General features: G+C 38.7%; 1 protein-coding gene and 1 long non-coding RNA gene across 5 annotated transcripts; one reads left to right on the forward strand and one right to left on the reverse strand.

Moving 5' to 3' along the window:
* The first annotated feature begins 49 nt into the window (after positions 1-49).
* STEAP2 (STEAP2 metalloreductase) lies at positions 50-19,946 on the forward strand. Of its 4 annotated transcripts, none has more exons than XM_025872841.2 (6): positions 261-532; positions 6,286-6,810; positions 9,521-10,048; positions 12,479-12,643; positions 14,566-14,713; positions 19,781-19,946. In XM_025872841.2, the coding sequence occupies exons 1-6, from the start codon at positions 437-439 to the stop codon at positions 19,819-19,821; spliced, it is 1,503 nt and encodes a 500-aa protein (XP_025728626.2). In that variant the 5' UTR covers positions 261-436; the 3' UTR covers positions 19,822-19,946. The 4 variants fall into 4 exon arrangements, with proteins under 4 accessions (XP_025728625.1, XP_025728626.2, XP_073754878.1 ...); XM_073898777.1 differs by having other exon boundaries at positions 6,286-6,470; positions 6,603-6,810; positions 14,566-19,946; XM_025872840.2 differs by lacking the exon at positions 261-532 and adding an exon at positions 50-251 and having other exon boundaries at positions 14,566-19,946.
* On the reverse strand, positions 1,536-26,636 carry LOC141373851 (uncharacterized). Its single transcript, XR_012380201.1, has 4 exons — positions 26,519-26,636; positions 23,191-23,258; positions 3,328-3,512; positions 1,536-2,569 (listed from the first exon to the last, which is right to left on the reverse strand). It is a non-coding gene; the product is annotated as an uncharacterized lncRNA (long non-coding RNA).
* Between the last annotated feature and the right edge of the window lie 26 nt (positions 26,637-26,662).

The following is a 26,662-nucleotide window of genomic DNA, read 5'->3' on the forward strand; positions in this document are numbered from 1 at the left end:
CGCGCCTCCCTCCTCCTCCTCCCTCCTCCTCCTCCCTCCTCCTCCTCCTCCTCCTCCTCCTCCTCCTCCTCTCCCGCAAGACGCGATCCAGGTTGGGGAGGCGGGGAAGCAGCCGGAGCGCGACAGCCGCGGCAGCCACTCTGCAGCCGCCCGACGGAGGCGCGGTCCCTAGGCCCTGGTGCCCGGGCGGGCCCCTGGGGGAGTGGGCGCCGCCGCCAGGCTCGCCCCAGCCCGGCGTGGGGGGCGCAGAGGTGAGCGGGTCGGGGAGGAGCGCGAGACCAGGTGGCGGCGGCGGGGTTGAGGGTCGAGATGCAGTCGTCGCCACACGCTGCCTGGGTCCTCCCCGGATTCCGCGCCCTCTGCGGGCGTCCGTCCTCATCTCCTGGCACCGGGAGGTGGGGAGCGGGAAGGCGGGGGAAGGGTGTCTGTTCCATCGATGGCGCCTTCTACTCCTCTTGGTCTTCCGCGAGCTCCCCAGAAAGTCCTGAGGCTGGGCCCAGGAGAAAGGAGGCCAGGAGAGACACCGTCCCAGGTAGGATGTGCCCCACAGGAAAAGGATGGGCAGGTTACCTTCGCCTTCCTGAGAGTCTAGCTGCCACTTGGGGTTCAGGCGGCGCATCTCACAGAATATCATGCAGCGCTGCTTTGCGAAAAAGTATTTCTAGTAGTCCTTTTGTTTATTAGCCAATTATGCGACCCTGGTGTGTTAAGGCCATTATGTGTTAGGAGGTAATTGGCCTCTTCTTTGAAGTGTCCTAAATTATCTTTGAGCCCCGTGTTCAGCCACAGCCAAAACTTGTTGAAAATTATGCCCTAAAAATCTTGCTCTTAAAATAGAGCAGAGATAAAATTTTGTCCAGAGATTTCCGTTTATTATCTTCCCCACCCCTTGGAGAAGGATTGGTGTCAGTTTTGGCTCCGCAGGCAGTTCGTTTTTTAGATGGAAAAACTTATTCCGGGCCATGGTTAATTATCACTCATCACTGTGGTGGGTGAAATTCGGAGAAGTAGAATTTGAACTCCTGCTCCTTCCCCCACCTACAGGATTGAGATTGAGTCCTAGTAACAGCCCCACTCCTGGGAACCCTGAAAATTCTCTCCAAAACACCTCCTCCAGGCCTCCCTGCCCGGCCCCACCCCCCACACAGTCTTTCCACTTTTATTATTTCTTGGTTGTGTTGATCTCTGTTTATTTTTTTTCTTTTAGTGAGTCTGTATTTTTTTTACCTTGCATCTCTCCCTCTCTCGTTTCCAAGCTTAAAAGCTATTGACAGAAGAACAATACCCATCCTAGATATTTTGCAGGCTATTTAGAAATGGTTTGCAGTTTCTTTCACTTAGCTAGTCAGTCTTTGCCTGGGGGGGGGGGTGTTGAGACAATATAAACAATGATAAATTGAGCTAATTGTACAAAAAGGAAATGAAAAGCTGTATTCCAGCCACTTTTTGTTTTACTGGTGATATGGGAAATATACTTGTAGTGAATGAACGTAGTTATATTTTAATACTGAAAATGTAGCACAGATGAAGGCAAATACACTTTTAAAGAAAGGATCATAAATGAGTAAGAAAGGTGAGAAAGAGTAGGAAAGAGTAGGACTGCAGTTTCCAAAAAGGACACAATCAGGACATCAGGAGAGGCGTTTATTCTGTGCTCAGCAAGTAACCATGACATTGACATATCACTTACTTTGGGCTGCCATGTCTTGATCAGCAAAGAGAGGGATCTTACCTATAGACCTGTTACATCTCTTTTGGTCCTCACATTTTTTTGATACATTCAACAACAAAGAATTCTTATTGCATTCTTATTTACAGGGCTGATTCAGTGTCTGGTGGGGACCCACATCCTGGTTCATAGACTATCGTCTTGCTGTCCTCAACTTGGCAGAAAGAGAGAAAGCTCTCTAAGGTCTATTTTATAAGGGCACTAATTCCATTCAGGAGAATTCTACCCTTATGACCTAATCGCCTTCCAAAGTCCACACTTTCTAATACTTTCCATTGGGAGTTAGGATTTCAGTATCAGAATTCGAAGTGGCAGGCGGGGGGGCGGGGGGGGATAGGGGTGGGAACAGAAGCATTCAGTCCTTAACAAGAGTTGATCTTTTTAAGCAAGTGACCATAACTATATGCTGTGGAATCTAGGGTGGGTAAAAAACCAGGAGGAGGCTGATGGAGAGTGAGAAAAGAGTGATCAGTGCATCAGCTTTCTTCCGCCGACTTGAATTATCACTGCAACTCTTTGACTAAGATTATTGGAAGGCTCCGAGATAGTGTTTGGAGATGTCAGAAAGTGAACGACTCAGTGGGGTGGAGCAGAGATTCATTGTTTCTGATGAATGACTGATGGAAACAAGAGGCCATGAGGTTGAACGCCTTACCCATTTGAATGAAGACATCCTGGAGAAGGATGACAGCTATTGGTTGGCCCAGAGAGGAAGACTATGTGTGGTAGACTATGTTTGTCAAAGTCACTAGTGATAGAGTAAGCGAGAAGTCTGTAGATGACAACAGTGCTTAGAGGGAGGTTTTACGAGGTGCCGCGAGCCTCAGAGGAGCTGAGTGTCTGTAGGAGAGGAGAAGAAAGGTTCAGATGTGGCCTTGCAAAGTCAAAAATACACCTACCCCATCTCGTGGCCCTGGGGGATTACAGTTTGTTGATAACCTATCTAAATCATCAGGTTGTAGATGTCATCCAGATCTCTGAGGACAAATTAACGCCCTAGATGTTTATATGTGAAACAAATTAGGTTCTATTTATATAGCATAACAGCTGCCATTCAGCCAGAGGAATGTCAAGGAAACCCTTCTAAACAAAATCTTAGGAGGCCACGTAGCTGATTATAATCCAGTTCTTTGACCCTGATGATATACTTGAAGTATTAAATGCAAACAGCAGGTCAGATGGCCATTCAAGAAAACTGTGACCTTGAAATTTCAAGGAACCCATGTGCTACTGAAATACACTTTTAAATCAAGCTCATAAAGTTGAAGTGTCAAAGTGTTAAATATAAAGTGATATTACTATTATTATATAGCTGTAAGACTTGGAAACAAAAGGGTTTTAATATTGGACTGCAGGAGTCACGTACAACCTCTTTGTTTCCCATGTAACAAAGGAAACAGACTCAGAAAACAAGATTTCAGGAGCCTCAACCTGTCCTTCCTCCTCAATACCTCAACAACAAAACTTTCCCTCAATGCCATAGTCTTAATTCTTTCGTCTGTATTACCTGGAAATAGCATTAAATGAAAAGGTAGAGAGACTCTAGGGCCTTGCTAGTCAAAGTGTGGCCCATGAACCACTAGGACCAGGGGCATCACCTGGGAGCTTGGGAGAAACAGCATCTTGAGCCTCATACCAGACGTAGAGAATCAGAATGTGCATTTTAACAAGATCTCATATTCACATGGAAGTTTGGTAGGCAGCATTCTAGAGCAAGTGAGTCCACTTGGAAAACCATCCACTCCAATCAGCAGGGCCTCTGATGCCTGGAGAGCTGGAGTCCCTTGTCAGACAGAAAGAAAACATACCATCACTGGACCATTCTGGGATGTTATGACCATTCTGAATGTTATGAAACAACAGGAACAAAGTATGCTGTGCAGTGGGATGACACATTTTAAGGAGTGGTACTGACCTTTCCAGAAAGCGGAGAAAGGGATATTGCAAAATATTGAGTGGTCCTTCTGACACTGCTCCTGCCAGAGGAGGAGAGGGGGAGGGGCAGCACGCATGTTCCTCAGCTTCCTGCATTCGGGGCAACTGTTACTCTCTGGCTAGTGTTATTTTTCATTATTACAAACAATGCAAAAATGAGCATAATTGAGGATCAAAAAGCCACATTTGTTATTTCCAAATACCAAACAAAATATTGGCTTGAATCCTGAATCGTTTAATAGACTTGTTTTCAAACGTGGCCACATTAGAACACCCGATGATCTTAAAAAAAAAAAAATCCTGATGCCCAAGCTGGACTCCAGAGCAATTAAACACAAATCTGGGTGGAGGTGACTAGGTATCACTGTGTTTTAAAGCTCCTCAGGTCATTTCAGTGTGCAGCTAGAGCTGAGAACCACTGCTTTAGTAGCTCTGAGATTACGGTTCTGCCTCTCCACTTACTCAAGTGATGGGGTCCTCTGTGATTCCCAGAGCACCAGGCAGAGTCAGCAAGCCTCACGCTCTTGCTTGTGTGTGTGAAAGCCAATGGGGCAATTTGGGAGATGCCACAATCTCTACTCAGAAGAACTCGGGACTGGGATATAGGCAGGACACTTGGGCTCCTGTGTGTGAGTCTAGTAACTCTTTTCCCCCTTAGGCAACATATATGATTAGGGGTAAGTTGGCCAGGTCACCTTGGATTGTTGAATGAAATGAGCACTGATTTAATGACTTTGGTTCCTTTAACTCCTCTTGATTCCTAAGATAGCCCATGATATCTCCAAGAGGATGTTGATGTTTTGTATTACTCCACGACCTCTGACCTCTGCTTGGCCTTTTGAGTGCATGGGAAGCAGATAATTACCACCCCTTCTATCTTGAAAAGTGTGAAATGAAACGTGTAATAGATTCAAAAATAGTGCATTTTCTCCTTTCCCAGGATCTGAGTTAGACATTAAGATCACTAGCTAATGCTGAGGAGTGAACCACGGCCAGAGAAGGAGGAATATATTAACCTGAGCACAACCATCACTGTTCCAGTTTGCCCCACCACCCCCCTAAAGAAAAAGCCCTTTCTTAAATTCTGTACCCACACCAAAGTGACACGTGCCTTAGCTGGACTGCCTGGGTTCTAATCCTGGCTCCCTGACTTTCGCACTCATCACCCTGGACAAATTAATTACCTTCTGCTTGCCTCAGTTTCCTCATCTTCTAAATGGGCGTGACAATATTAGCACCTATCTCATAGAGTGGTCATGGGGTTCAGTCTGTTAACACAAAGAGCACAAACAGCTGGTACACAGAATGTGCTTTGTGAGTATTAGGTAATATTTTTTTTTAGGATGAACTTACAGGTTTTTTGGAGTCATTGTGATCATTGTGATCCATTTGTAGGGTAAAAAGTTGAGCTTGTCTGTGTCTAGTCCAAATTTTAAATTTTGTAAAAACCCCCAAAACATGTTTTTTGAAGCATTCTATCTGTTCCTGTAAAATCCATTAAATCCTCTGTGGTGACCGACATCTGCTGTAAGCATAAAAGAAATTGTACAATGGGGATGGAACAGAAGAGTATTTTTTGTACAGATCCAACAGCGACACTGATTCATGGCCATCTGATGTGTCTTCTTGAGCAAGTTATTACAAATATCAACATTTCAGATGTTAGTCACTTAAGTAAAAGAATTTGACAGATTTTTTCAGGAAAAATAACTGCATCGTATTTTATGAAGCCAACAAATAAAAGGGGAAGAAAAGGATTTCATAAGTGTTGTGTAATTTCAGACCATTAAAAAAACATTGCGAATCCCATTTTCACTGGAAAACTTGCTCAAGAAATGATAGAATATCATTGCTTGAGAAATATCCCTTCTATCATGAATGATAGAAGTCAGTGCTATTTAATTAATCCTTCGTTATATTTTGAAGTCTATTTTTCTTAAAATATTTAAATGCCGGGGAGGGGTTCATTTTTTATTAACTGATTTATCTTACTCTCATTTAATAATAAGGTCACTCGTTAGCTATTGAGGTACTTCGGATAATTTATAGACTCCACCCCGAATGATAATAGCCAGGTTTAAATAGGTGTTTTTTGTGGCTTTTCTGTCTGCTGTTGTCGTGTATATCCTCACAGGCGAGCACAGTCCTCGCCACCTCTAGTGGCATTTCTGACTGGCTGCCTCTGATCTGGGTAATCACTTGGTAGAACTGTGTTTTTTAAAAAATCCTAGGTGAAAACTTCAGTCTCTTGCCTTTTGTGCTCTGCTTCTTGAAGAGAGGTCAGGAGACCAGCAGCACTGGCACCACCTTGTTAGAAAGGGAGACTCTTGGGCCTCACTCCTGACCTACTGAATCAGAACCTGCATTTTAACAAGATTCTCGGGTGATTCATGTGTACATTAAATTTTTAGAAGCCCCACTTTAGCATATCAACTTTGTGACAGTTCATTTTTCTACTCTGACATCCTTTTTTAGCTTACAAGTTGTGTCTGGCTGGGTTCAAGGTTTTTATAGCTTGCCAAAATATTTTACCTCTAGAAATGAGGGGTGTTATTATAATGTCTGGAAGTGGATGAATGCTTGGTAATAGGTAATTGATGATTTTATTTTCTCTCCCCTAGGATTTCTCTGGTGATCTTGAAAGAGCCCGTATCATGGAATCGATCTCTATGATGGGAAGCCCTAAGAACCTTAGCGAAACTTTTTTGCCAAATGGCATAAATGGTATCAAAGATGCAAGGAAGGTCACTGTGGGTGTAATTGGAAGTGGGGATTTTGCCAAATCGCTGACGATTCGACTTATAAGGTGTGGCTATCATGTGGTTATAGGAAGTAGAAATCCCAAGTTTGCTTCCGAATTTTTCCCTCATGTGGTTGATGTCACTCATCATGAAGATGCTCTCACAAAAACAAATATAATATTTGTTGCTATACATAGAGAACATTACACCTCCCTTTGGGACCTGAGACATCTGCTTGTGGGTAAAATCCTGATTGATGTGAGCAATAACATGAGGATAAACCAATACCCAGAATCCAATGCTGAATATTTGGCTTCATTATTCCCGGATTCCCTGATTGTCAAAGGCTTTAATGTTGTCTCGGCTTGGGCACTTCAGTTAGGACCTAAGGACGCCAGCCGGCAGGTATGTGGTTTTTTTTTAATTTTTAAAATTTTAATTTCTTCTTATTTAATTATTGAAGTGGAGTTGACATACAGTGTTATTAGTTTCAGGTATGTAAGATCGTGGTTCGACAATTCTGTACGTCACTCGGTGCTCACCACGAGAAGTGCAATCACCATCTGTCAGCGCACAACATTATTACAATACTATTGACTGTGTTCCCTCTGCCGTACTTTTCATCTCCGTGGCTTACTTATTTTATAACTGGAAGTTTGTACTTCTTAATCCCCAATTTTATTGGTATTTATCTGGTATTTTGTATTTACATAGTGAAACAAATGTCATACATTTAAAAACCACATTCTTGACACTCTCCAGTGATTATCATTTTGAAAACCGTGTATGAGCCCCTGAAAATTCATGTCCTGACCTTGTAAGGGTACATTTCTATCCCTATAAAATAATGTGGATAGTTGAGAAAATTACTTGGACTTTCCTGTCATGACCAGCTAATTCAGGAAAGGGCAAAGTTGGCTGACGAATAATGGGACACATTGCACTGCGTTGGGGGTCTCTGGGCTTCCTCAAAAAGAGAAACAGTAAGAAACAGGTCTTTCTTCCACCTCTATCTCCCCATCTCACCTCTTCCCTCCCTCTCGCCCCCCCCCCCCCGTTCCTGGCAGCTATTTGCTAACAGTATTCCATCTGTGTATGAAACACTATTTAGTATGATCCTCAAGAAGAATGCTTTAGAAGTACCTTTTTATTTTATGACGATTATTTGTAGAATTTAAAATAGTGCAGTTCATTTTATTTAAAGTGTAGATTTTAATCTGTGTGGGGAGGTAGAGTGGATTTCTTAGGTTCTTTTTTAGGGTATGGGTTCTATCTAGTTCAACTTGAGAATAAAGCAGATGGGGAGCTCCATCAATGCCTTTATGGAACAAGACCTTTTAAAAGTAAACACATAAAATAGTGTACCTTAAATATTTTTTAAAGGTGTAGTTATGCATTATAGATGAGCATGATGATAAAGTACTTTCATTATTTTTGTTCATAAAGACAGTTCATGCCTTAGGTTCAATGCCTTAGAAAATGAATTCAAGTATCACCATGATAACCATTCACTTTCAAGTCTTTAATTTGGAAGACTAGTAAAAGATTATACACTTTCTAAATCCTTTTTTCTTTTGGATATCCATCAAAGTTTAGGAATGGATACATACCAAACAAACTAGGGATAAACCTAAATTTAATCTTTGCCCATAATTGTGGTAATTTTAATTCTTTAACAACTACAAAAAATACAAACTACAAAAAATATGGAATTGAATTCAAAGTGAGCTACAGAAATAGTTTCATTTGTATTCCATAGTCCTGCCTTTGTTATGAATGTTTGATTTATACATTTAGGCTTGTAATTAAATGAATTTTAAATTTATTTAAATTTAAATGTTAAAGTTTATAGGTTATATTTATAGTTAAATTTTATTACAGGGTTTGTTTTTTTTACAAGAAATAAAAAGGTCAGCATTGTCACAGCTGTAATAAATTAATTTAGAATGCTTTTCTTTATTTCTTTGGAATATAGGTATTCTTCCCCACTCCACTTTAGAAATTCATGAAAATTTGTGTAATAATATAGACTTTGTTATTCATCTGGCTAACGTTAGGTAAGATTAATAATCCAAAGAGCTCTACATTGTCAGCATAGTGCAGATTTTAGCATGCAAATATTTCAGTGTGGTCTGTTCCAGAGACCTTATATAAACATCTTCAGGGATATATTTAGGAATTTGTTTTCCCCAAACATTACCCAGAGACTTTACGGCAATATTTTGCTAGCCCTGAGTGAGGTGACCTACCCATAAGTAATAGTGGCTCATGTGCTGAACAAGTATTTGTTGAATTCTCAACTACAGTAATATTTCTAAGAGGTTTAGGTAGTTTGAAAGTCCAACCTCACCCCCACCCGTCACTTCATTATATAGAAGTAACACCTTAATCTTAGATAATGGTAGTTACTTTACCATTTAAATTAAGCCTTATAATAACCATTTTTTCCCCACACAGGTATAGTATCCTTATTTACAGATGAAAGAATTTCATATTCTGATCAATGAAGCAATATAATAATAACTTGAGATTATTCATGGTTTTTCAGATAACTTGGTGAATCGGCTTCTAAGCCAAAGATAAATTTTACAAATAGTACAGCATTGTGACATAAGTTAGAGATTTTTAATTGCAAATTCAACCATCCAAAGTCCATGCCCATCTTCTCTCTTGCTGAATGTCTGTAAAGGACAGTGCTTGTAATCCCTCTGCTAGACAGAATCACTGTAGTCTTAGAACTAGATATTGTCCTCGGAAGCCTGGGGAGCCCGCCCTACCCTAAACTCCACCTAGACCTTACCTTGCCACTACTGAACCACACATTCTAGAAACCTTTCTTTCCTCCTCCTTCCTTCCCCTGTGGATGCCCCGATCCCAGGTTCCAGCAGGTTTTTCCTGCATTTTATTTTCATGTCATCACAGGTAGCAAGGACTTTGTTGTTTCTATGACACTGTTTTAACCTATTAATAAATAGATTAATATGTTAATAAATGCTTTATCTCAACTTTTTTGCATCACTCGAGTTTATCACATGCTCCATACGTGAAGTGGAGCTTGTGAATGTCACCATTTTTATAAACAATAGTAATGATGAGTCTTTTGTTTTTGCCACAGGTCTATATATGCAGCAACAATATTCAAGCTCGACAACAGGTTATTGAACTTGCCCGCCAGCTGAATTTCATTCCTGTTGACTTGGGATCATTATCATCAGCCAGGGAGATTGAAAATTTACCCCTGCGACTCTTTACTCTCTGGAGAGGGCCAGTGGTGGTCGCCATAAGCCTAGCCACGTTTTTCTTTCTTTATTCCTTCGTCAGAGATGTGATACATCCATATGCTAGAAACCAGCAGAGTGATTTTTACAAGATTCCTATTGAGATTGTGAATAAAACCTTGCCCATAGTTGCAATTACTTTGCTGTCCCTGGTATACCTAGCAGGTCTCCTGGGAGCTGCTTATCAGCTTTATTATGGCACCAAGTATAGGAAATTTCCGCCTTGGTTGGAGACCTGGTTACAGTGCAGAAAGCAGCTTGGATTACTAAGTTTTTTCTTCGCTTCGGTCCATGTTGCCTACAGCCTCTGCTTACCAATGAGAAGGTCAGAGAGATACTTGTTTCTCAACATGGCTTATCAGCAGGTATGGAACATGCTTGTTATTCATCAGATACTAGTAAAATACCTTATCAGTATAATCTGTAAAATGTGAGATTTAAAATAGTGTCAAATTTTACAGACCTTGTGATAGAAATTTTGGCATATTTAGGGAGGGGAAAGAATTGTTCTTTATATGATGTTTCTGTATAAGAATTATGTGGCCGATTCAAAATCATTTAGGCTAAAAGCTGCTACTATACCTTTCTTTGAAGAGTAAGAACAGAAATAAAGGGCTAGTAGGTTTTTTCATTCTTTTTTTATGTTATGACTGCAATGATTGCTTTTAGCATTAAACAGTTATTTCAGTGTTTTAATTTGGCCATGTTCTGTGAAATGATAACGTTCTCAGTAAACATGCGATAAAATTAGAACCACTGAAAATACAAAACAGAATAGGAAGCCAAGATCAGGAGGCATACATTTACAAGGCTTTTGTTATCAAAAAGAGGAGGAAATTACTCAGGTGAAGCTTTAGTTCCCTCACGTGAACCTTTATAGCACTCAGCTCTGAAAGAAAATCTCACAAAGCTCCATGCAAGGAGCTTGATAATGGAGCCGAGTATGAGTTTCCTCAATAATTCCCATTCAAAAAAAAAAAAAAATTCCCATTCAGCAAATGTAACATGAGGGGTTTCACTGATGCTGTTTGATGTAGCATTTACCAGTGACAGCGAGGACACTGCACCAAAACAAATGGGAGCTTTTGCATTTCATAAGGAACCAAGGCATCATGATCCAAGTATGTAGTGCTTGGAACTTTGGCCTGTTTCAACAGTTTCAACCTAGAATAATGTGAAAAAAATTAGTAAATTGATGTTCTTTAAGCCATTGTCTCTGTAAAACCCTTCTTCTCTTAACCGAATACTAAGGCTTTGATAACTGCTCCACCAGCTCCCTCACTGGGCGTGAAGTTGTTTACGCAGATCTCAGCTCCTCACGGAAGCCGAGCCTGGACACCATTTTAAATTCTTCAAGCTGCTTCCACCTCAACCCTTACCCTCCCCCTCCCTGAGGCCCTCCTACTCTGCTCTTCTTTCACTTTTTTCAATAGCGTTTACCACCTCCTGATTGATACACTTTATGTTTTCCTTGTTTATTGTATGTACAATAAACTGCTTACCAGTGAGAAGGTCAGAGAGATACTTGTTTCTCAACATGGCTTATCAGCAATAAGTTCATCAGAATGTAAGTTCATGAGAGGAGGGACCTTTGTCTGCTTTGTTCACTGATAGATGCCTAATGCCTAGAACTGTGCCTGGCACCTAGTAAGGCACTCACAAAGTGTATCTGTGGGATGAATGAACGAACTGGGAGGCCGGGTCGGTGCAGGTTGTAAGTTCTGGGTCTACCGAGGTATGTTGCTGTTCTGTATTGTTGTATAGACATGAAACAAGATAATAAGAGCCTTTTTCCACAGAGGAGCTCTGTGGCTTTTTTCGGGATGTTGGTATGATTGTTCCAGGGGCCTAAGGCTCAGAGCTAGCTTTTCTTTTTTTTTAAATTCCAAGTTTGTTTGGTTAACTGAACTGGACAGAGTTAAACTGTGTTAAGTTAGAATCTGTTAGCTATGAGTAGATACTTATTTAAATCAAAGCTTTAGCCCAGGGAGTCCAACCTTTGATTTATACTCTAATTATATTGTTTACATGTAAACAGACAATTCTGAAAGTAGTCCCTATAGAGAATACCACACATTCAGAGTTAATCAAGTCTGACTTGATTATATAGGTATTATCAATGTAAGGAAAAGACATTTGGAAAAGTACTATAGAGGAATGAGGCAGTAGGACAGTTGGAAAAGTTTATCAGTGAGGCAATTCAAGAGACTAAATATTTGCGTTCAGTCTGACTTTATCCATAGGGAAATCTCAGCTTCCTGAGGAAAAGAAAGTAAGAAAAAAGAAATAAATTACATACAAATATTCTTCAAGTGAGAAAGAGAGATGCATAATTTAGAAATTCTCTTCCTGGATTCTAAGTTGATCTAAAGCCAGGATGTACCCAAAATAGTCAACCGAGTTTAAACCAACTTAGAAAAGTACCTCAAAACTAAGTCTAACTGCCAGTACTTTTTTTATGTCACCTTGGAACCAACCACTTGGCATTCCTGGTCTTGGGACTCCAGACTCCCTGTAACTGTGATGTATGACAGTGTAGGTGGCAGATTTACCCACCGCCTCGCATGTATGCAAGGAAAGAGAGACTTAGTCCTCCTTTTATTTAACTCTCTCTTCTCTTTTCCCCACATCTGGCACAATACCATCCGGTAATAGGTTCTCCATCCCAGTCTGTTAAATTGAAGAACTACAGCTTAAATATCTCTATATATGATGTATTCTTATGCCAAGAGTGAACTGTGCTGAATCTGTGAATATTCTGCCAAATAGAGGAAATTCACATTTACTCTCATTAGGTTCATGCAAATATTGAAAACTCTTGGAACGAGGAAGAAGTTTGGAGAATTGAAATGTATATCTCCTTTGGCATAATGAGCCTTGGCTTACTGTCCCTCCTGGCAGTCACCTCTATCCCGTCAGTGAGCAATGCTTTAAACTGGAGGGAATTCAGTTTTATTCAGGTACGTGGGTTTTTTTGGTGAGAGGTTGGGCGGCACAGAATTTAAGTGTTAAGTACAGTTTAATTTTAAATATGCTTTTTTTTTTTTTTAAAGAGTGCGTTTGGGGCTGCATTTATGTATCTAGCTCAAGGAACGACAATTGCTGGAAGCTGGCCTAGGACCATTCTGGTTTAGTAAGCAAAAGACCAGTACAGGATTCTACTAGAAGACTTTGATAGCACTGCCTACTGTATTATGGATAAAGTTTGTTTTAAAAAGAAAAAAAATGAAGGTGGGGATGGGTAAGCTTAGATCAAGTTCAGTGCCAAAAGTCAATTTGTTACTCAACCAATGGGTGAAGAATTTCTTTATATTTTGAGTCACTCTCATCTGGCTAGAAAAATCTCATTAATTTGAATTCAAGTGGGGAGGTCAGTCTGGTCATTGTAAAAGAAATGTGTATGTAAACAAACAGACACAAATAGTGGCAAATCAGGTGACTGGGCTGATGGATTGCGACAAGCAACCACCCTTATGAATCTTGTTCGTATATGTATTTCGTGTATTAGTTGTATATATGTGTCTATGAGTATATACAAAAGGGTTTCAAAACAGCACTGTGTTCTTTAATAAACATTCACCTTCTCCAGTAAGAGTTACTTAATAAATGTACATATTTATAAAATATGTAACTCAAACTTAGACCCCACCTATATTATTACAAAGTCAGTATTGGTTGTATCCAAATAGTTTATAGCACAATATGTGGGTGACTCTCATTTGGTGGTACACTCAATTCTGTTTTGTTTGTCTATTTGCTTGAGCTTTTTTTTCTTTTCAAGTCATCTAAAGAGCTCATTCAAGTTCAGGGCATCTCCCTGTCGAATTCATTTTTCCTTTTTGAAGGAAAGAAAACATACTTTTCTGACTGTCAGAAGGCCCTCTGGTAAAAAGTGTTAGATGGGTGCAAGTGATCATTAAACTGAGATGAGTAACTGCAAAACAACAGCTTTCTGCTAGAGAGTCGATCCTTTCCCAGTGAAGTTAGACTTTACATCATTAGACTGACGTAATGTTACCAAGACCGCTTCTCAAATTAAGCAATCAAACGTAGTAATTTAGGGAGCCCAGAATGCTGACCTTTTAGATTTTTACCTATGAACTGCTTAATGGAAGTACTCTTAATAATTTCATTTAATGTGGTCAGTAAAACCACATGTTTGAAATGTTATTCATATTACATACTAATACTATAAAATTTTTCATATTTACCTTCAGCTAGTATATATATGTGGGGCAGGGTGTGGGGGGAGTGTATACCCATGAGAATGCTTTTCAGCACTTACTTTTATTATATATGTATGTGTGAATATATATATATACATATATATATTTACATATTTTTTAATACACGTAACTGGTGGAAATGTGGATAACCTTTGTCAAGAAGTTTTGCAGTTTTCATCAGTACCCTTAAGGAAAACCCAGATGTTTTGACCAGTAATCCCCCTATTAGAAATAAGTTCTAAGAAAATAAACCAAAATATAGAAAAGAGCTTATAGTGGAGGAAAGTTGGAAACAGTAAATGATCAACAAAAAAGGAATGATTAAGTAATTTATAACACATCCATTCAATAGAATATTATATAGCATTTGAGTCATGTTTTCATATTTAATGACATGAGGAAAAGGTTCTTGATATAATAATCAGAGTATTAAACTATATGCAGTGTGGCTTTATTTGTATAAAATAAGATGTGCAAACAAATATGTAATTTATGGAAATACTAAAATTGTTTAATTCAGTAGAGAACAAAGAGTAGCTCAGTAATTTAAGATAAAATAGTTTTAGCACACTATAAGTATGGTGTAGCTGGACAGGTTAATTTATGAGTTTGAATAATTTGTTCCTTATTCTGTTTTTTTTCCTCCTCTACTCAAGTCTACACTTGGATATGTCGCTCTGCTCATAAGTACTTTCCATGTTTTAATTTATGGATGGAAACGAGCTTTTGAAGAAGAGTACTACCGGTTTTACACCCCACCAAACTTCGTTCTTGCTCTTGTTTTGCCCTCAATTGTAATTCTGGGTAAGATCATTTTACTCCTTCCATGTGTAAGCCGAAAGCTAAAGAGAATTAAAAAAGGTTGGGAAAAAAGCCAATTTCTAGAAGAAGGTATTGGAGGAGCAGTCCCTCATCTCTCACCAGAGAGGGTTACAGTAATGTGATGATAAATGGTGCTCATTGATGCCCTGTAGAGTTCCACTCGTGCCATTGTTTTTATGACTTTCTTTATGTCATTTGCAAGTGCACTGTCAAATTGATGTGGGCTGAAATCTGTCCAGTAAGATCTCAACCAAATTAGTGGTAGGAGTTTCTTGAAATTAATTTTCACAGATGTCATATTTTGGCAATGTGAATTTTTGTTGTCAACTTGTCCATTTTGTTTTGCACAACCATAACACTCCTGTCGTTTTAACAAACTGTATTCCATAATCAGGCAAAGATATTTCTGGTTAATAATATAGATACAACATAATGTTAAAAAGAAAACCAGCAGAATTTTAAGTTTTAGTATAATTTAATGGATATATATTTTTTTTTCTGAAGCTTACTTAAGGTTTTAATTGTTATCCAGCTCAAGAAATAGAAATGCATAATCACACATTAACTTTAAGAAAGGTCACATTACATTAGCATCTAGGCAGGGGTAAATGGTAACATTCCTATATTTTTCTCATAAGATCGATTTTGAAGAATGTAATTGTATGAACCAGTGTGATCTGTGAACAAACACAAATTTAAAAAAATAGAATCTGAAATTATATTTGAAATGCAATGGAGACATGAAATGCATACTGATAATATGTACCTCATGAAAGATTTTATTCCTTATCTTGTTACAGAGCAGTTTCATTTGCCTGTTATTATGTTGGTTAGGGAGAAGACCATGATATTTGGCTTCCAAAAGTGATTTTTCTAATGTGGTACCAAGCCTGGGAATCTTACAGTTGTTTTCACTTAGAGGGAAGGTGTGAAGTTTACCCACCAATAGTTGTTTGTCAGCTGATCTACGTTGTTGCACGTTGGTCAGACCCCACTTTTATCTGCTATAAGATTTTACTGACATTCGCTGAGGGATGGTAACATGCCAGGCACTGTTCTAAGCAACTTTACTTATATTATCCCATGTTGATATTTACAACAACTCCACGACAGAGGTAGTTACTATCCTCATTTTACGTACGAGAAAACAGAAGGATAGAAGAGTAATTTGCAAGGTCATGCAGTTAGTAAAAGGCAGAGCCAGCATTCAAGTTGAGGCAGTCCCATTTCAGAGGCTCCAGTTTTAACCACCAGGCTGATGGTCCCTGCTCCATCCCCATGCGTTACCATCATGATGCCAATCTGGATGCTTCCTCTTTGGTCAGTAAAGGCATTGACATTCTTTACAGTGTGTTGTGGGTATCAAAAATTTATGAAAATATTACAGTCATAAATTTATGATTGCTTGTGGGATAAACTACAGTTCCTTACCTTGCAAGAGGATCTTGTCTGGGACATGACCTTGGAGGCCCATGGTGGTCCAATACGATTCCCTATGCAGTGAGGGACTCCAGCAGAGTAGGACCATAGCAGTTTTAATGAATGGTTGAGGTCCTACAGAATCTTTAAAAATCCCTGTAGAGTTTTTTCTCTTCCTGAGAAGTCCTCCTGCCTGTTCAACCGTTCATTAGGGAGCAGTTTGCAAGCATTAAGGATATTAAGAAAAGTGGTTAGGGGCGCCTGGGTGGCTCAGTCATTAAGCGTCTGCCTTCTGCTCAGGTCGTGATCCCAGGGTCCTGGGATCGAGCCCCGCATCGGGCTCCCTGCTCCACGGGAGGCCTGCTTCTCCCTCTCCCACTCCCCCTGCTTGTGTTCCCTCTCTCACTGTGTCTCTTGTCAAATAAATAAATAAAATATTTTAAAAAGTGGTTAATTATAAATCTCTAGAGATATAATAATCATACATATTATTCATAAAATTTTTTAGTGCTGACATTCCACATTAAAATTGCATTTTGTTCAAACCTTGATTAGAATGCCCGACATTTTTTTCCCATTTGTTCTTTCCTTATTAAACTAGAAAGTTGCAGATAAAAGTATATGCATTATGTAATTATATATCCTGAAATTATAACTTTTCTAAACTTACCCACTGAGGTACTACTGAATCCAGCCAAAATAAAAGGAGTTTTGGTGTGGGGGCAGAGGGAGAGAGAGAATCTTAAGCAGGCTGCTCACCCAGGGGCCCAATGAGGGGCTTGATCTCATGACCTGAGCCAAGATCAGGAGTCGGACAACTAACCAAGTGAGCCACCCAGGCATCCATAGAAGTAGTTTTATCTAGTTGGAAGCTACCTTCCCCACCATTGGCTCTTTCCCTACTGCTGCACCCTGTCAATTTGGTAAATCACTCATGAGTCTCTGGTGTTCTCTTCTTGGTGAATTTAAGTATCTTGTACTTCTTAATTGAGCTCTCCATTTTCTTTATTTTAATTCTGTTCTTTCCCTCTTGATAATCACTTACTTGCTAGTTTTTAGTAGGAATTCAGTTGGGTGATAACTTTTAAAGGGAAATACCCATAAACTGTTGTAGGGCATTACTGAAGTTAACAGCATATTTTCAATATTTGCTCCTCAAGTTTCACTCTCAAGACCATGCTTTCACCAGTTAATGTGAAAATACAATGAAATATTCTTAAAAGTTAGATGACTATTGAATTATATTGTTGCATGTGTATATTAAGTAGCCAATAATATAAATAACATTATCACTACTACAGATAAATGGGGCCTTTGAAAATGTGAAAATAAAAACAAAATTTATGAAAATGTATATAGGATGAAGCTTTTGTTTCAAATGATAATATCTCCTTTTTAGTACTACAAAGATGAAATAATTTTGAAGTTTTAGAATAAATGTAATATATTCATTATAATTCTAAATGTTTAAAAGCCTTTCTAAAAATACAGAAATATTGACTTTTATTTATTTGACTTTTATTGCTTTATTTTACCATTTTCTACCAGATTATTTTTCTTAGTCATTATTTCTCGTAATCACTTTTTTTTAAGTCATTACTCTGGCCTCAGAAGTAGGACTGAATTCTGCTCTTGCTAGGTGTGAGAAAGTGGTGGGAACTTTCAAGTAGTGCAGTTTGTTTCCTGATGTGTATTATGAGAAGTGCCCCTGAGAAAATTATAAGAATGTAGAAAATATACCCAGTCTTAATCCTATGCAAAAAAATGAAGTAATTTTTTCCTAAGAGGAAAATAATCATGGGCTGAATCATGCTATTTAGCGTTTGTGTGCAGATTTCATATGTCTCCTTTATTAAGAATATTTAAAACCATGTTTAAATAAGATTATATTCATGCTAACATATATTTTTCAAAGCATATATGGAAATTTAGCCCAGATTGTCTACATGTAGAGATTTTTATTTAAATTTTAAAATATTTTAAAGTATGAAGAAATTATATTTATAGGTATTTATCGGAGATAATTATTTTGTGCTACATACAGGATTGGCTAGTGAGCTCCAGTATTAAACTACCTGATTAATTTCTTATAAATTAGCCTAATCTTGACTTGATTAAGGAATTTTACTTTCAAAATTAATTTGATAATAGTAATTTAAGGTATATTCATACTCACAAATTATGAAAATTATTTGTGTAAAAGGGCTTCAAGAATATATCATATCCAATTTTTGTATTGTTTATCTTATGTAATATAAAATTTTAATTGTTTTTAATTGCCTTTTGCCATTAAACTGTTTCATAATAAATTCTGTACGAAGAGTTTTGCCCCCAAATAGAGGTTTATTTGTGAAATGTCAGGTTTCTTATGTGATATTTTAAATAAAGGACCCATAAATGTAACTCATAACTATTTCTTTAGGAATACTTTAAACATTGAACCTGCGTCAGTCTATAGAATCTCTGTTTTGAAATAAGTATTCAAACAGCCTAAAATTTGGTGTTGAAATTATTTTGTGAATTCCTGACTTAAAGTATTGCTACACATAGTATAACATGCCTCAGTCGTGTTAAGATTTCTACTTGTGATGTGTTGTCATGAAAAGGAGATAGATGCTCTACCCTCAATTGTTCAGAAGTCAGTAAAACGGATTATGGTAAATATTCAGTATATGTAATTGCTCTAAATGAACCTGTACTGATTTTAGTGGAAACACAGTCTGTTCTTACCTTTGAACAGTGAATTTTACAGGAATGAATGGGTTCTTCAGTTTTTTTAATGCAAGAAAATTATAAAGTGCTAATATTCAGAGATTCTGTCCAAAACAATATTTAGTTCAGCCTAACACACATACATTCTGAGATTTTTTTTAATTTTCCAAATCCCCTTGGCCTTCCATCATGCAGTCATCCAAAATTAGGGTAGGCTATACATACAGGATTCTCCCAGTGGCTGGATAGGCTAAATTAAATCACCAAAACAGGTGCTTTTGTATGATTTTCAAATTGCCAGCTTCAAGGAAGTATCCTCTTAAGATTTTCCTTGAAGGTCCTTCATAGCTTTGCAGGTATCCAGCCTGCACAGGAACTGGAAGTTGTCTCCCAATGTCTGGTTACCCTACTTCTTTAAAAGCTGCTGCCCATCACATTACTCAACTGCCCTTGCAGTTAGGTGTCCCAGTGGGACTGAGGGCCAGTGAGATGTAGGGGGACGTATGGGTAACTTCTTAGAAGTCTCTTCAAAGAAAAGCAGAATGTGTTCTTTATCTCATCCCTCCATCTTGCTGCCGGAATTGTGGATACAGCAGGAGGCCTGGCAAATGTCCCAGACGACCAAGGCCACACCCTAAGGAATGCCAGTCAGAAACTAGAAGGATCTTGACCCCTTCACTATTCAATTCCCTTTTCCTATATTTGACCCACTGTATATTTGGGTTTCTTTATATGAAGTCAAAACAAATCCATTCTGGCCTTCAGTTCTTTGTTGTGATACTGCTTAACACTGTTTGAATGAACTAGATTGCAGTAAATCTTACCTTTAAAAGTTTTTAAAGGATAATGTGCAATTCACATTAGAATTTATTTTCCACTGTTAATTATACTCATTTTCTTGCCTTGATCTTTCCTTAGATATTTTGTACCTGCTTGGAAAAATACCATCTTCTTTATGACTGTGTAATGGGTATTTGCTAAAACTCTGTAATCTCCAAAATATTGCTATCAAATTACATGCCATGTTTTTATATCATTCTCATAGATATGCCTTATGAACATCTAAATAAAAAGTATTATTTAATGTGTTTTGACTTCTCTTTTGAAATGTTATATACAAATGGATTTTTCTTTCTTACTGAATAATTTCAATATTTGATGGAGACCATCTATTTCTTTGTAGAAGGATCTAGAAAGCAATACATGTAATAGTTTTGGGGTTTTGGAGGTTTTGTTTGTTTGTTTTTGCCAAGATAGTCATTTAGGAAAATATCCATCGAATGAGGCAGTATTTTAAAAATTATTTCAGTGGCACCTGGATGGCTTAGTCCGTGGAGCATGCAACTCTTGATCTCGGGATTGTGAGCTTGAGCCCCACATTGGGTGCAGAGAGTACTTAAAAATAAAATCTTTAAAAAATTTTATTTCATTTTACTAGCATTCATTAAGTATCTTTAAACCAGGGCTCAACATATAATAGTCAAGCTATATTTTCTAAGCTCCCTGATAGCAAAAAAAATGTATCTCATTCACTAATATATTCCCAGTGTCTAATGCAGGATGGTTCTACAGATACTAATGAGATAATGAATGTTGACTCATCTTTAGAGAAAATTATGTTATTTATCACCCTACATTCATGCAGCTGTGCCTGCATCCTCCTGCCCACACCCCTCCCCATCATTGTCTCTACCTCTTGCCTTGCCTGCTGGCCATCATCACCACCGTCACCACACTGTATTGAGGAGAAACGGACACTGGGGTCTGTGCACGGGATCCGGGGAAAGCTCTAGCTTCCCCCACAGCTGCCAGAAAATGCATGGGTGTTAATATCCTGAGAGTAGGGTTGCCAGGTAAAATACAGGACACTCAGTTATTAGGAAATGCAGACAAACAATGAATAATTTTTTATGTAATTCTATTACAAATATTGCATGGGACTTTTTTTGTTTGCGTTTGCTAAATCTGGCAACACGACCTGAGGGTGATCTTTGACCAAAGAGATGTGGCACAAGAGGGAGCTGGTGGATAAATTCTCCCTTCCTTTCCCCCAGATACGCTGTTCCTTAGTGCAGTAATTCTTAAGGCCTCCATGAAAATATCATAAAAGACTGAGCAGTTAATTAAACTGCACTTGTTCCAAAGCTATGGCCAGCTCAGTAAAACCTATATTTGCCTGCCTCAACTTCTACCTTTTCCTGACGTGCTTCCCAGAGAGAGTGCCACCCATTAAAGTGGCAGCAGGTAAATGTTTGTCATTTGTTTATGGTAGGCTCTAGAGAACCTAGGCTGGCAAATCAACTTTGGTAGTGGATTCTTCAAATAGAAAATGAAACATGACATAAATGATAATTTTGACAAAGCCAGGCACTGTAGGCTCAAAATTCAGATCGGTTGAGAGCTCAGAGTGGCTACATCTCCCAAGGGCAGATTCACGTTGATCAAATGTACAGTGATTGTTAAATCAGAATAGCCGTTTATCACCACTGTGAGAAATAATCAATGTCCTATAGGTAAGGATACCAGCATTGCCTTAACTAAGCATATTCTATTCTTTAATTTGTTCTTCATTAGAATTTATATTATAACCCAAAGTATGCTGGGATCTGTTACGGACTGAATTATATCTCCCAAGAATTCATATTAATTCATAGGGCCTTTAAAGAGGTAATTAAGTTAAAATGAGGTCATATGGGTAGGCCCTAATCCAAGGATGACTGGCGTCCTTACAAGAGGAGATAAAGACACAGAGGGAAGACCATGTTATGACAAAAGGAGAAAATGGCCATCTATAAGCCAAGGAGAGAGGCCTCAAGAATGGAACCAATCTTGGACATCTTAATCATGGGGTTCTAGCCTCCAGATTGTGAGGAAATAAAATTTCTGTTGTGTAAGCCACCTAGTCTGTGGTAATTATTTTGGCAGCCCTAGCAAATTAATATAGAACCTATGGAATCAGAGCAGGTCAGGTCAGTTAATGACCTTGAATAATTAATGTCATTGGAATAAACTTATCTGTTTAATCCTGCTCCACAATAAAGACGGTTCTATCCTGGGGGTACTACCTATAACCTCCCACCATGTAAATACAATAGTTTTTAGTTTTAAAAGCTTGAGAGCATTTTCATTTCATGGAATATTCCTATGTCATGGGACTGAAGCTTTGATCAGGTAAGAAGTGCTCCATAAATTTGTTTCATTTACATATTACCATTGATTTAGTTTCTCCATTAAGCATGAATAGCTCTTCCACATTCCTGTTTAAAAATCACTTGCAATTTGGATTAGTACATTTTGTATTAGAATGGTTAACTTCAGAGGTGGCTGTTCTTTTACTTTTGTTTTCTGTTGCATGTACTTCTTACTCCCAGATTTGAACCAATGATTCTGTTGGAAAGAAGCAATTACTTTTCTTTCTCTCTTAGGCTTTGTTTCTGTAACAATCAACCTGAAAGATTTTTTTAAAACACTAAAGTAGATGAAATTCCAGCTTTATATGTGTTCTTTCTTTTTTTTTTAAAGATTTTATTTATTTGACAGAGATAGAGAAAGAGCACAAGTAGGCAGAGTGGCAGGCAGAGGGAGAGGGAGAAGCAGGCTCTCTGCCAAGCAGGGAGCCGGACGTGGGGCTCGATCCCAGGACCCCAGGATCATGACCTGAGCCGAAGGCAGCCGCTTAACCGACTGAGCCACCCAGGCGCCCCAGTATATGTGTTCTTTCTGTTACATAATTCCCCTAAAGCTAACCTACTAAGACTATACTCTAATTACATTTTCTTATGTGCTATAAAAATTCTCTGTTTAAAATAGATTACTCTGACTCACAAAGGAATAACATTTGCTTGAACATTTGGAACATCTGGCATGAGTTTAGAGACTACCAAATTCATATGTAATCTAAAATACTTAATAGAAACATTAAGTTGTACTAATGCATAATTATAATTTTACTAAACATTGCTAATTAGGCAGTGTGCAAATAAGTATCAGAAAAAATATCAGAAGGACAATGTTATTTCTTAATATTACACTCATGTTAAAAATACTTTATTTTAAAAGTTAAAAATGTGGAACTCATGATGTAATATATGTTGGCTAAATTTAAATAAAATAAAAAATAAATGCATATACATCAACATCATTAAAATGTCTAATCTTCAATCTACAGCTTTTAAGAAATTGCAATTTGTAACTTAAGAGATGTTAAATTCTGCACACTTGTTATCAGAGTGAAGCATTTCTATTCTTTAATTTTAATTCTGTTTCTTTACTATTATCTTCTTGTTGACAGAATTTACCATTACAATAGTTAGCCATTTTACCTTTACACAAACATCCTTTTGTGTTCTGGTGTCTGGAAAATGTCCTGTGCTCTTGACTTAGAGCCTTCAGAAATCTGTATTAAAGAAGGTTCCATGAATAATGATTAAACTTAAATCCACTACCTAATTTAAACACTTAAGGCTTTTTTTATATATATATATTTTATTCACTTGAGAGGGAGGGAGGGAGAGAGAACCTGAGAGAAAGAGAGAGAAAGGAAGAGGGAGAGAGAATCTGAAGCAGACTCCGCAGTAGCACAAAGCCCGACGTGGAACTCCAAACACAACCACGAGATCATGATCTAAGCTAAAACCAAGAGTCACTTAACCAACTGAGCCACCCAGGTGCCCCCACTTAAAGCTTTTTAAAAGCTTAACTGGTGCACTTAAAAAGTTAAGTCGGTTGGGCATCTGCCTTTGGCTCAAGTTATGATCTCTGGGTCTTGGGACCGAGCCCCATGAAGAGCTCCCCAGTCAGTGGAGAGTCTGCTTCTCCCTCTCCTTCTAAACCCCACTCATGCTCTGTCTCTCTCTCTCAAATAGATAATTAAAATCTTAAAAAAAACTCCAAAATAATACTAATGAAAACACACATACATACACACTAGACCAGTGCTTCTCAATTTTAATGTGCATACTAATCACCTGACAATCTAGTTAAAATGGAGATTCTGCTTCACTCGGTCCCTCCTGGGGCCAGAACTTACACATTCCTAGCAAGCACCTAGGTAATGCCTATGTAGGTAGTTCAAGGACCCCATTTTGAGTAACAAGGATTTAGTGTTTACCTTACTCTGGGTAGCTTATGAAATGCTTTAATTTGGCTTCAAATCAAATTTAAAAACGAATTTATAATTTAATGAACATTTACTGAGTACCATTCGCCAGACCAGGAGCAAAACATCACCCAGCAACTTGTTACACGTGCGAACCCTTGGACCCCAGACTTAACTGAAGCTGGCTCTGGAGGTGGGGCTCAGGTGTTGGTTTTAATTAGCTTTCCAGATGATTCTGATGCATGCTAAATTTTGAGAAACACTACTCTAGATACTGTGCTGAGGGTTTGGGGTGCAAATCTGGATAAGAGGTTCTCCTTGCTTTCAAAAGTCTCTAGTAGGAAGGGGTTGGGCAGCTGAGTCAATAAATACCACTAAGTATGTGGTGAGTACAAAACTAAATGACAAAGTGGTATCTAACAGAGGATGTAAAGAAGGTTCCCCAGCCCCAAAGTCACATGAGCTGAGTTTCATAGGGAGCTAGACATCTGCAGACAGTGCCATGTACAACATATGCAAAGGTAAGGCAGGAAGAAGTTTGGTAGCTTCGTAAAACAAATAATTCATTCAAGATGGCTTGAATATGGAGTGTTGGTTGCTTCTCACCTGGTTGCCTCTCTCAGAGTAAAACAAATACCATTAGAGCTAAACACACACACACACAACTGGGATCTTTTAATTTCCCATGTAAGGGAACCCATTTCTATGAAGAATTTCACTGAGACGGAGAAGAGTTTTTAAGTGCTAGAAAGGGGAAGCTCATGGGAGTTATGCTAATTAAGCATTGGAAACTGGGGTTCTGGATATAGGACAGAATGAATATATAGGTTTGTAAACAAATGAAGTAAATATCCTTGTGCTCGTGTGTCAAGAAAGTGCAATCAAGTCCAATGAGAAGAGTGTGACTTTCCAGCCACTGAGGTTTATGGACCCTTATCAGACTCACCCTATTGTGATGAAACACAATAGTCAGTTGATAACCCCCAGAGAAGCTCTGCTTTAAGTGGAAAATATTTCTTCACAGTCCCTCCTCTGCGTCTTTCCTTCTGAGATGCCAGGCTCAATACAAAGGACAACCAAATCATCCACTTGTCAGCTCTCCATTACTATACTGTATTTGGGTGCCATTCTCACAGAATTCCATTGTGTTTATTCAAGTGATGTCAGTCTCCTTTTGATGTGGTATACTCAGAATGTGCAACAGCAATTTAGCTGACGTTAATACACTTGACACACCCTTTACACTCTCCTGGAGTAATAGCAACCTTAAACCTCCTGAACCCACCTCTAGGTGTAAGGTCTGAGAGGAGCTCTAAAAATACCAATGAGTAGCTGTAAAGATAAGAAAAAAAGAATGCTGAAGTCGAGGCAGGGGAGTTACAAGAAGGGGAGAGTGGTCAATAGGGTAAAATACTAGAGATTAAGTAGAGCAAGATAAGGACAGGAAAGTGTCCACAGACCTTGACCACAAGTGTAGGTGACCTCAGGGCAGTTTCAAGGAAACTGGGATGAGGAAAGCGGAAGAATGAACATAAGTGAGGGAATAGTTACTAGAAATGCTCAATTCTCTTTCAAAAAAGCTTGGTTTCTTTGGCTATGATTTACATCAAGTGCTTCCGTGCCCAATCTAGTTTTTCTGTTTCTTTTTATTTGTATCGCCAGAAATGTCATTCAGTCAAATGTCAGATGTTTGAACTGGTTAAGGAACCTCAGAAATCACCAGCCAACCAGCTCATTCTACAAATGAGAGAAATGCTGGGAGGTGAAGTGAAATTTATTTTTACAAAGTTTGTTATGTGTAATTTTTAAGGCTATAACCTTTATAGACAATATAAAAATTCACGTTTAAATCTTGAAGAGTTTCTGAAGCCTAAAAAAAAACAAAGACTGAAAGGTTTAAAGGATTTTAAGATAAGTTTTCATAGCCACGGCTTTGGGGGTGATTAAATTATACTGATGATTATCATGAGCAGCTTTCCATTAAAGTCTTGACCCTTCTTGTGTCATTACTCAGGATACGATGGATAGATAACACAGTAATAATAAAGATAATGACAATCCTGACCATTTACCTGGGTACTTATTATATGCCAAGCACCGATTTACAAAACTACCATCTCATTCTACCCTCTCACAGCAATCCTATTGGTAAGAAAAGTGAAAAATTGACGAGAAAAGTGGGGAAAGTGGGGCTTCCTTGGGTTAATTTGCTCCAGATTCCATGATTTGACTCAAAAACACTGTATACAATACCTTGTTTGTTATTTAACTGTCTGGTAGAGCCACTAAAGTACAAAAGAGATAACAGGCAGGGAATGTCGGTGACACTGGTCACTTCTCCGCGATGATAAACTGCCCCGCTTCTACCACTATGTATCCATCATCCAGCACTCTGGTGTCCGACATCCACCTCTCATCTCTCCACCCGCTCATGACTGACTGAAGAAGGCCCTTGAGAGCTTGTTTGGAGGTTCTAGCAGGGGAGATTTAAGAAGGCCCAGCGCAAACCAGCAAGACTGAGACACATAACGCCAAGGCAACACTCCACTGCTACGTACCGAAGTCTTCCACTGCCTCCTCCTTCCCGCGCGCGAGCAAACCCAGCCACTGCGAGCGTGGAGACACCCATTAGGGTTTGGGGTAGTTTGGCTACCCGGGCTTCCGTAAGAACCTGCGCTTCTGCAGCCCCGGCCCCGCCCCTA

This window comes from Callorhinus ursinus, unplaced genomic scaffold (assembly GCF_003265705.2).
Source record: "Callorhinus ursinus isolate GAN/ISIS: 27379988/994484 unplaced genomic scaffold, GSC_fseal_2.0 scaffold12, whole genome shotgun sequence".
Taxonomy (NCBI): domain Eukaryota; kingdom Metazoa; phylum Chordata; class Mammalia; order Carnivora; family Otariidae; genus Callorhinus; species Callorhinus ursinus.

Coding starts and splice junctions, on each gene's coding strand:
- STEAP2 (XM_073898776.1), top strand. CDS start 437: ATGGCGCCTTCTACTCCTCTTGGTCTTCCGCGAGCTCCCCAGAAAGTC. Junction 10,049..12,478: donor TCAACATGGCTTATCAGCAG/GTATGGAACATG, acceptor TACTCTCATTAG/GTTCATGCAAATATTGAAAA. Junction 12,644..14,565: donor GGGAATTCAGTTTTATTCAG/GTACGTGGGTTT, acceptor CCTCTACTCAAG/TCTACACTTGGATATGTCGC.